General features: G+C 42.6%; 1 protein-coding gene across 2 annotated transcripts; it reads left to right on the plus strand.

Moving 5' to 3' along the window:
• Window positions 1-1,675: 1,675 nt before the first annotated feature.
• On the plus strand, window positions 1,676-6,654 carry Gprasp3 (G protein-coupled receptor associated sorting protein family member 3). Of its 2 annotated transcripts, none has more exons than XM_052735973.1 (4): window positions 1,676-1,770; window positions 2,776-2,891; window positions 3,924-4,043; window positions 4,330-6,654. In XM_052735973.1, exon 4 carries the CDS (start codon window positions 4,612-4,614, stop codon window positions 6,232-6,234), a length of 1,623 nt encoding a protein of 540 aa, XP_052591933.1. In that variant the 5' UTR covers window positions 1,676-1,770; window positions 2,776-2,891; window positions 3,924-4,043; window positions 4,330-4,611; the 3' UTR covers window positions 6,235-6,654. The 2 variants fall into 2 exon arrangements, with proteins under 2 accessions (XP_052591933.1, XP_052591925.1); XM_052735965.1 differs by lacking the exon at window positions 1,676-1,770 and adding an exon at window positions 1,799-2,473.
• The last annotated feature ends 4,653 nt before the right edge of the window (window positions 6,655-11,307 follow it).

Below are 11,307 nucleotides of genomic sequence, written 5' to 3' on the forward strand. Positions count from 1 at the left end.
ACTGGATGTAGGTTCTATGACAACAATTAGGGTAGTCACCAATATGAGTGCAGGGGAAGGCCAGTTCAAGCGCCCTCTCCACCATTGCTATGAGTTAAAAGTGTGGGTTTTTTAAAAGAAAGAACAAATTAAATTTTTTTTTTAAAAGATTGATTTTCTGTCCTACAAAAATAAAATGTGTGGTTCTTCAGCAAGAGGCTTAATAGCTAGTTATGGTATGCAACTGAGAACAGGGCCAAAGCTTATGTTCTTTTGGGTGCCTCTGGGGCAGTGCTCTCAATCTTCCTGATCCTGGGACCCTTTAATACAGTTCCTCATGTTATGGTGACCCCCAACCATAACATTATTTCGTTCTTACTTCATAACTAATTTTGCTACTGTTAGGATTCCTAATGTAAATATCTGATATTCAAGATACCTGACATGTGACCCTGTGAAAGAGTCGTTTGACCCCTCAAAGGGATCGCAACCCACAGGTTGAGAAATGCTGCTCTGGGGTCTCTGACCAACAACACATAGTGCTTGGCAGTGGGAATTTTATTTAATAACTCATTCTTCCAAGAACAGCAGCAGTGTCCACCCATGCAGAGCATCTCTGTTCAAACTCCTTTGTTTTTAAATTATATTTTAAAATTGCTTGCACACTGGCAGTTTTCCTTAAGGTTTCTTCATACATCCTTAGTTTGGATTGACCTATCACCTAAGGCCTCCCATCATCCACCCCACCCAACCCCAGTTCTTTTATGTCATATGTGACCAAGTGAGTTTTTATTCCAAGTTAGAAAAAAAAAAAAAAAAGGTAAAATGACTTGGCTCAGACCTCTGGTTGGTTTCCCAGAGATAGGAGTATGCTTTAGCCTGGGGCATTGGTGAGGCCTGTAAAAGGTGCTCTCATCTCTGTTCCCCCAGGAACTCCATGAAGCATTGAGAGAAAAACATCGGAGAGGCACCAAGAGCCCTCTTGGCAGGCTGTTGCTAGGCTACCTGTCCCCTCTCCAGCTGCGGTACTAGAACTCCTCCTCCCTTTCCACAGCCTTCAGAAAAGGAGGGGGAACCGAAGCTTAGCAGAGCTGGAGTGCGGGGAGGCACAGGCACTGACCAACTTCCTCCTGGTGTTGGGAGCACTCAGTATCCCTCCGCTGCTCCCTCCTGCTCCCCAACTCCAGACCTCCTCTCTATAGCTTCCCACTCCAAAGCCCTCATGGACCCTAGCTCTCAGCCATCCCACACACTGTAGTGGCGCCAGAAAAGTGGTGGTGGTCTCTGGTTAGGACGAACAGGGGTCTGCAGAAGCCCACGGGCGCGACCCACCCCTCCGAGTGGAGGGGGGCTGCCTCCGGCCCCGCCCACTGGGAGTCGGAACTAGGGTGGGCCCGGGAGGGGGCGTCGAGCCCAGTGCGCCGTATCCCTCCGCCCCTTCCCGACACCCTCGAGGCGAGCTGCTCCTGCCGCATCCTGCGCAGCAGCCCCTGCCCGTTTGGTGCAGAGGCGTGGGGGCGGGACGCGGCTCTGCCATCGCACTCGCGCGCAAAGCGGCGGCGGCGAGAGCACAGTGCGAGGAGCTGCGGAGGACGGAGCACGGGCGGGAGCAGACCGGGACGCGGGGGAGCCCGGAGACCTGGGCCGTGCGCCTGGCCAGGCAAGTGGGGGTGTGTCGAGGGCTGGGGCGGCCGCGCACTGCGGACCACCGCCCGGCCCTGACAGTGCAGTGGAGGCGAGCGGGTCGTGGGGTCTCCCTGGAGTGGTGGCGGATCCCCGAGATCCTAGGCGGTGAGGAGGAAGCGGGAGCCCGGGTCGGGCCGCAGGCACGGGGGTGGGGGAAGGGCGGCTGGGTGTGATGGTCTGGAGGCCTGCGGAGCAGATGTCCGGGCAGCAGGCTTTTCCCCACCCTTTTTGGTGTCTGGGCCCTGCAAAGGTTGTAGGGGAGGCGCCTAGGGGAGAAATGGCGGCGCGGGAGCAGGGGAGTGTGTGTCCCTTGGAGGTCGCTGGGGAGTGTGGTGTCCCTTGGAGGTCTCTGTCGGTGGGTTGGGGGCGGGTGTCCAGCTCTGGGCCTAGTTTAGCTCTGGGTGGTGAGTTGCCTTGCTACTTGGGCCTTACTCCAGGAGGCCCTTGTGTCCTGTCTCTTCCCATAGGCTTCTGCTTGGTGGCAAAGTCTCCTGTCTGAGTGGTAGGAGTGGTGCATTCTGGGGAAGGGGAAACATAATTAGAGGGGCACCAGAACATAAGAATGAAATGTTCATCTGCTTTCCATACAGGATTGATTGTTTTATTCCCTTCTATATTTAGAATCTTGTGCGTAATTTACTGCAAGCAAGTGGTCATGATAAGGAGTTGGTCATATTATGATATTATATGATATTATGATTTTATTATATGATATATTCAAGATACATTTTTTCAACATTCTGTTTCACTTTGACGATTTTTTATATGTTTGAATGGGAGTTAAAGTAAAGGAGAAGTTTTTGTGCAGGTGGGTGTTCAATTTAGAATATTTGAAATTACTATAGGATTTAAGTATCTGTTTATGGGACCCCATATATCATCTCCAGCCACTCTTCCTAGTCCCTCATATTTTTGTATAGAAGCAGTGTCCAAGAAAATGTGCTATTTCTGAAGGTGGCCGTCTGGGTCACAGATGAGAGTTTACAGAGTTCATTTACTTGGTTTCTGATTCTCTAAAAGGGGGTGTTTGAACTTGGGTTCTGGAAATCTGCATATAAACCTAATATTTTTATACCATGGTCAACATACTCTCTTGTATGTTTTTCTCAGTATCTTGGTTTCTATAGGTTGACTCTTCTCCAGCCAGAGGATTCTTCTTTAGTGGGAAGGAGAGTATCTCCTGAGCATCCTGCTTTGTGATGAGTCTGGCATTGGTAGCACATAAGGTAAGATCTAGTCATACATGGGGAGTCTGGTATTTCAAACCGTGGTCCTGAAATTATTGTACTCATTAGCCCCCCTGCCTTCTTCCCAAATACTGTTGCATATGTTCCACTGTCTACTTCTATGTCTTGTATTTTCCTTCAGGGAAAGAAATTTAGTCCCTGCATGGGAAATTTCCTTACTTTAGGGTTAGGAGGATGTATATTCAGGAAGATTGCAGATCATGAGCATGTCTGAGGAATAATTGGGGCGGAGCTGACGTGTAGGAGACATTTAAGAACCTTGAGTATACAAGAGCATGTGCTATAAACCTTTTCAGGGGTGTTTTGTCATCTCAGTCCCTTTAGTGTTTTTGGTTGTTTCTGATGTTGCCTTTTTATCCATTAGCCTGTTTCTTTCCAGGTTCCTGTAGAGCAGTGTTTCTCTAAATGTGGGTTGCGACCCCTTTGGGGGTGGAATGACCCTTCCCACAGGGGTCACATATTAGATACCCTGCATATCAGATATTTGCATTAAGATTTATGACAGTAGCAAAATTACAGTTATGAAGTAGCAATGAAAGTAATTTTATGGTTGGGGGTCACCTCAACATGAGGAACTGTATTAAAGGGTCGCAGCATTAGGAAGGTTGAGAATCATTGCTGTGGAGACCTGTAGGTAGCTGTTCACTTAGAAGTTAAGAAAGAGAACAAAACTTCATTAGGATTTGACGTGAGTATGAATGTGAGCATGAGCACACCTGTCAGTGGGTGGTAGAGGTGGCTGTTGGCAAGTGGGTGAAACCAGATCTTACCTTGGACCCATTGTTTTCTACCTTTCCAGACGCCACTGCCCTCACATTCATTACAGATAGTGGGAGGGCAGTGAGCCAAGCTTGAGTCAGTAGGTATTCAGCAGATAGTGGCTCAGAAAATGGGGAGAGAATCCCTAGGAGAGAACAGGGTATGAGGGAGCGTTAAGATACCTGGAGATACAATTTGGGTCAGTCTGTCAGATTCTCAAAATCCTAATCCCACGTGTGTTTTTCTCTATAGATCTGCCTGTGAAGTCAGCCGGACGACTTTCAACAGTGAAAGTGAGGAAGGAGGAAACAGTCCCATCACATCAGTGCAAGTTGGTGTGAGGCCTTTCTAAAGACATACACGTTCCTGATGGTATGTACCAGTGTGGACCAAAGGGCCTGGATGCTCGATGCTCTTTAGCCTCTCCTACTCTAAGCAATCTTACCTACTATCACTGTTGTGTTTGATGGGGACAAAAGAATGGTAGTACTTGGGCTGGATGCACCTTTGGAAGAAGTGAAATGAGCTAGCAGTTTTCTCCTAATCCACATCTCCTACCACACAGTTCAAATCTCTGTTCATGTCCTTCTGCATAGCTGTCTGTACGAAGACCAAAGGTTGGAGGACACTCAAAGTCTATTTCTTTCTCCCACCTTAGGTGTCTCTCCAGTGCTAGCCTTGGACTGGCAGAAGACTGCTTTCAACGGCTCTGCCTTTGGAAATCATCATCTTCCCCTAACCCGAGTCTTTCCTCTGTCCCTGCCGTTGATAGAGGCTGTATGACAAAAAGGGACCTTTGTAATTACTAAACTGACAGCTGTCTTTGACTCTTTCTGCCAAGTTCATCTCTGACCAAGTTAGACAGTGTAAAGAGAGTAGCCTGGACTGAACCGAGAACTAAGGTTAAGACTGGACAGGTGTCTGTAGCTGTGCTTCAGCCATGACTGGTGCAAAGAATAAGGCTAGAGCGCAGGCTAAACTAGAAAAAAGGGCAAATGCCCAGGCCAGAGCGGTGGCAGAGAGGGAGGCTGCCAATGCAAGCAGAGCTGCAGGCAAAAACCGCGACAAAGGAAAACCGAAGGCAGGAACTAGAACAGATGCAGTGGCGGAGATGAAGGCGGGGTCTAAGAACAAGGCAGGTACTGAGATGAAAGAAGGGGCGAGGTCAGACTCTAAGGCTCCAGGAAAAGGCACATGGGATTACTACCATAAGGCTGAGAACAAGGTGGCGAGATCTACGCGTAAAGATAAGGCCAGTGACGCCTGGTTCTGGGCTGGGGAAGAGTCTGGCATCAATTCTTGGTTCTGGAAGGGAGAAGAGGTTAGTAATAATTCTGTTGCTAAGGGTGAAAATAAAACTAATACTGGTACTCAGGGTCGCACTGAGGAGTCAGAGCCTACACCAAGGGCCAGCCACAAGTCTAGGTCAGGGGCCGAGGAGGAGGAGGAAGAGAATGTTATTGGGAACTGGTTTTGGGAAGGAGATGATGCTGGTTTTGATCCTAATCCTACACCTGTGTTCAGAATAGTTAAACCTCAGCCAGTGGATGAAATTAATGAAAAAAACAGGCCAAAGGACTGGTCTGAGGTTACCATTTGGCCCAAAGCTCCTGCTGTAACTCCAGCAGTGTTAGGTTATAGATCTCAGGACTCATCTGAGGGAAGGCCCTCTTCGTATATCGTGCTGGCCTCAAACGAAGAAGAAACTTCAACAGCAGCCTCCACTAAGAATACGCGATCAAGCCTACAGCCTATACCCGAGTATCCATTTGGTTCTGAACCTTGCATCCAGACCTTAGATGAAATCAGACAACAAATCAAGATCAGAGAAATGAATGGCATCAAGCCCTTCGCTTGTCCTTGCAAAATGGAGTGCTATTTGGATTCCCCAGAATTTGAAAAGCTTGTTAACATACTTAAGTCAACTACTGATCCCCTCATTCATAAAATAGCACAGATAGCAATGGGTATACATAAAGTTCATCCATTTGCCCAGGAATTCATTAATGAAGTGGGTGTGGTGACACTTATTGAAAGCTTGCTCAGTTTTTCTTCCCCTGAAGGTATAAAAAAGACTGTTATTACTCTGAATTCTTCTGGGGATGAAAGACAACACAAAGTTGAATTTCATGTTAAGCATATGTGTAAAGAAACTGTGTCTTTCCCCTTGAACTCGCCCGGCCAGCAATCTGGATTAAAAATACTAGGGCAGCTAACTACTGAGTCTGTTCATCACTACATTGTCGTGAGTTACTTTTCAGAGCTTTTCCATTTACTGTCCCAGGGAAATCGTAAGACTAGAAATCTTGTTTTGAAAGTATTTTTGAATATGTCTGAAAATCCAAGGGCAGCCAGAGATATGATCAATATGAAGGCATTAGCAGCATTAAAACTCATCTTTAACCAAAAAGAGGCAAAAGCAAATCTTGTTAGTGCTGTGGCCATCTTTATTAACATAAAGGAACATATTAGAAAGGGCTCAATTGTAGTAGTCGATCACTTGAGTTACAATACTCTTACTGCCATATTCCGTGAAGTTAAAGGGATTATTGAAAGAATGTAAAATGACCCAGAAATGGAAGGTAACACTGAACAGTGTCCAAATTCTGATTGGCTATACATTCCCAAAGAGTTTTGCATACTATTTTGGTAATAACTGTACACACATTTTGTCTTAACATCTTTTACAAATTATTACCTGTGACAGGGTCTAGCTCAAATCTAAAACATTTTTGGTGTATCAAATGAATATTAAACCTTGAGATAAACAAGTTTGTTGATTTCTATCTTATCTAGATTAGCAGATTTTTAACATTTTACTTAAAGAAATTGTGATCCAGCTATCAAAAGTACAGTGTCTTGGTGATTGTTATCTGCTTAGATCTATTTGTGGCTCCAGATAGCAAAAAAAGAAACTACTGGTCTTGTAATCTAGTTACAGAAATAAGGCGTATGCAAATAAAGATAACTGATGGTACCTACACTGTGTGTTTGTATATATGGTATATACATATATGTGCATATTTCCAAATGTGCCCTCCCTCTTGATACAAAAAGGAAGCAGGTTATAGGCCCTTAAATATAAGAGGGATTTCCAATCCCCCCTTATTCGAACTACACCAGACACTCATTACAGAACACAAAATGGCCCAGAATTACACAAAATCTAGAGTGTATTTATAATTCAAATTTTTAGACTCTTTCATCTGTGTCAGTCATCTCAGAAGAAAAAGGTAGGCATGAAAATGAAGTATTTTTTATTATTAGTTGCCCACTCTTGTCAGATGCTTAGATAAGCATACTATTTTTCAAGTTTATTCCTTTTATGGTGGTCCTGTCAGCTAGTTAACTCATGTTTTTGTTAGACCTCATCCTGAGCACTCCCCATCAGAATTCTAACCAATACTTACTCTGAGTTCTTCACAGCTGGCAGGTGGCACGGGTGACTTTTCTCCTAATTGAACCCATCTTACTATACTACCTTAACACTCATTCCCCTTTTTAGGTGATGATCTTCACAGCACAGGGATTATTTGGGGTTTAGGAGTAGTTTCATTTCAGGATGGATAATGTTTCCTACCAGGTTAACAAGTTTTAGCTTTCTCCAAATGCATGTCCACTAGGCATTTGGCAACACCTGACTAGATGTCAGGAGGAAAGTCTGAGGTGCATGTATGTATTTTAATAGGCAGTATGTGGGTAATTGATATCCAAAACTTTGGTGTGTGAATAAGATTAGGCCAGCCTGGGCTACAGAGTGAGTTCCAGGAAAGGCTCCAAAGCTATACAGAGAAACCCTGTCTCAAAAAACCAAAACTAAAACAAAAAAAAAAAAAAGAAAAAAAAGTATATGTAGGAGTCACAAAGAAAGTGAAGCTTGATCCTATCTTCCTGTGTGTACTTTTTTTTCCCAAAAGAGCCAGAATCATTCTATACACCAGTGGTTCTCAATCTGCCTAATGCTCTGACCTTTTAATACAGTTCCTCATGTTGTGGTGACCCCCAACCATATAATTATTTTCGTTGCTACTTAATAACTAATTTTGCTACTGTTACAAATCATAATGTAAATATATAATATGCAGGATATCTGATACGTGACCCCTGTGAAAGTTTCCCATATTAATATCCCACACAATAATTTAAATCACTTTGTTTTTCTTTTCTATATAGTGTTATCTTCCATTGCATATTCTTACGTAGTGTACAAATTTAAATCATTTTACGTTTTTCTTTTCTATATATAATGTGATCTTCCATTGCATATTCTTTTTTTTTTGTGTTTTCTTTTTTTTTCTTTTTATTTCTTTCCTACTTTTTTATTTTATTTTATTTTTTGAGATAGGAGCTCTTTACATAGTGCTGGCTTTCCTGGAACACACTACTTAGACCAAGTTGATCTAGAACTCACAGATCTGCCTGCCTTGCCTCCAGAGTGCTGGGACTAAAGGTGTGCTACCACCTCACCAGTCCTGTAACAGTTTTTCTATAACCAGCCTATTCACTTAATATAATTCTCTGATTTTCCATGACTGGTTTTAATCACTTTATGTAACTATCTCTGCATACATTTCCCTGCAAGCAACATAATTTTCTCCTAGGTAGTGTTAGAAAAGAAAAATCTATTATATCTGTATATATCTGTATGTATATGCATGTATATAATAGATTTTCATATATATACATATACATCACGTTTTGTTGGACTGTCTCTGTGTTTGTTTTTAGACTAATAGTGGCTGAATAAAAAGAATTTGGATTTTTTTCCTTTAGACATGGAAAAATGCCTTGTGCTGGAAGCCTTTCCAACTACCCAGAAGGAGTGAAGTCATGGATTTAAGGAGAATCTGATATTTTCACTTTACTAAAGCAGCATGATTCCTGATGGGGTCCACAAGAAGATCCAGTAGATAACAGCTGACAATTATAAGGCCAACCCACCAGATGACAACCTATCTGATAGAGGAGACTCATAGACAGGGCCTATGAGGAATATTGCCTATAAATTCTGACTGCTTCTGTCTATGGTTCTCTTGTGTGATGGTTCCCCTCTAAAACAGCTGTGGGATTTGTTTCACAACCTTAGCAGGGTTATTCTCATTCTTTGGGCACTGTCATTCCTATGTATTGACAGAAGGATGACTTCTCTTTACATTGTGTTAATTAGGTAAATAAAACAACCCCTCATGGTTCTATTGTTCCACATTTTGGTGATAAACTTAGAAGTCTGTTCTCCCATTGCATATTCTTACATAGTGTACAAATTTATTCATTTCAAAAATTAGAGTACAGTATTCAGTTTTCCTTTTCCACTGATCAGTTATCTTTACAGATTAGTATATAAATCTGCCACATGCTTTTATGATAACTTTATTGAAATATAGCTCATGTACATTAAACTGAAAATTTTATGACCCAGCCCTGAATACTTTCCCTACACAATACTATAAAAGTACTGTCAGACATAGAAATGCAAGCCATGAATAACTCATCCTGTTTCTCAAACCATCCAGATATTTGCTCAAAAGCAAAAAAACTCGTATTAACCAGTTGTTCCCTGTACTTGAGGGAACCTTGGTTCAGACTTCAAATACTGTCATAAAGTGCACCATTTGATAAGTTTGGACATATATGGAACCATAACCATATAAACATACAAAACCTAGCCATCACCAAGATGCCTCATTGCAATGCCTTATTCCTATCCTGAGGGAACTACTGATTTGCTTTCTAGTAACACAATCTAATTCTCTAATATATAAAAGAAAGCATGGAACATTTACTCATGGGAGGGATATTGGCTTATTATCACTCAACATAATTATTTCAGTTTCATCCATGTTGTGTGTCTTATTAGTTCATCACATTTTAATGTCAAGTAATAGTTCACTGTGTCTTTACCATAGTTGGTTTTTCCTTTCAGGTGTCAATTGGCATTGGGTTCTGATTTGAGTTACAGAAAATAAAGCTAATATGAGAATTGATGTGCAAGTGTTTCTTTGAATATATACTTTCATTGGATCTGGATTTACGAAATGGGAATGGGGTATTGGGATTATACAGTATGTTCTAACTTTTATTTTTCCCAGAGCGGTACCAGTTTACACTGCAGAAACAGTATGTAAAAGTTGTTCCTCGCTGGGCAAGGTGACACACGCCTTTAATCCCAGCGCTCGGGAGGCAGAGGCAGGCAGATCTCTGTGAGTTCAAGGCCAGCCTGGTCTAAAGAGTGAGTTACAGGAAAGGTACCAAAACTACATAGAGAAACCCTATCACGAAAAACCAAAAAAAAAAAAAAAAAATTGTTCCTCTCCACCCTTGCTAGTACTTGTTATGGCCAGTCATTTAATTTTTTTCTAGACCTCATAGTTCAAATTTGCATTTGCCTAATAAAGATGTTAAGTATTTTTTCATATGTGTATTTGCCACCCATATATCTTCAGTGAAGTATTTGTAAATCTTGTTTGTAAGTCTTGTTTAAAAAGTTATTGTTGGTGTTAAAAGGTATTGGAGTCTAGGCTAACTTCAAACTTGCAGCCCACTTCAGCCTCTGAAGTATTGGGACTACAAGCATGGGCCACTCCACTCAGTTTTGTAAGAGGTTTTAGGTTTTTTTGGTTTTTGGCGGGGGAGTTCGAGACAGGGTTTCTCTGTGAAGCTTTGCGCCTTTCCTGGAACTCACTCTGTAGCCCAGACTGGCCTTGAACTCACAGAGATCCCCCTGCCTCTGCCTCCCCAGTGCTGGGATTAAAGGCATGCGCGGCCGCTACCACCACCGCCGCCGCCGCTGCCTCCACCGCCACCCGGCTTTTTTTTTTTTAATATAATAGCAGAATGTCGTTAGAGAAAAGTATTGAAAATATTTTCACATATTCTCTTACAAATGTTTTGATAAGCAGTATTAGATTTTATCTATTTCTTTGTTATTTGGCATTTCTTGCATTCCTGTACTAAATTGCGTCATTTTCGGCGCCCACTCCCTTCTCTCATGCTCCTCCTTCTCCCACTGGAGCACTTCTCATCAGGTCTCCCTCCTACCTTCATGTCGTTTTTAGTTTTTATAAACAATAATGATTTTAATAGGAAAATAATTATTTTTATTATTAATAATGACTTTACCAGTTGGGGTTGTGTTATATATAAGAAATTTTTGTCTAGCCAAATCACAAAAGTTGTATATTTTCTATCTTTGAAAATTTTATAGTTTTAGGTTTAACAACTGATATCATTTGAGTTTTTATAATACAGTGCAAGTTACAGGTGAAAGTAATTTTTTTTTTGATCAGGACAACATCCAGAAGTTCCATTATTATTTATTGACAAGGTTCTTCTTTCTCCACTTGGCTACCTTTATGTATTTGTCAAAAATCAGTTGTCGCCGGGCGGTGGTGGCGCACGCCTTTAATCCCAGCACTCGGGAGGCAGAGCCAGGCGGATCTCTGTGAGTTCGAGGCCAGCCTGGGCTACAGAGTGAGTTCCAGGATAGGCTCCAAAGCTACACAGAGAAACCCTGTCTCGAAAAACAACATTTTAAAGTACTTTTCCGCCGGGCGGTGGTGGCGTATGCCTTTAATCCCAGCACTCGGGAGGCAGAGCCAGGCGGATCTCTGTGAGTTCGAGGCCAGCCTGGACTACC

Source organism: Peromyscus californicus, unplaced genomic scaffold (assembly GCF_007827085.1).
Source record: "Peromyscus californicus insignis strain IS unplaced genomic scaffold, ASM782708v3 Scaffold_10__1_contigs__length_136768540, whole genome shotgun sequence".
Taxonomy (NCBI): domain Eukaryota; kingdom Metazoa; phylum Chordata; class Mammalia; order Rodentia; family Cricetidae; genus Peromyscus; species Peromyscus californicus.

Bases quoted from the DNA above. Each gene is read 5' to 3' on its own strand.
- Gprasp3 (XM_052735973.1), top strand. From the start codon at position 4,612: ATGACTGGTGCAAAGAATAAGGCTAGAGCGCAGGCTAAACTAGAAAAA.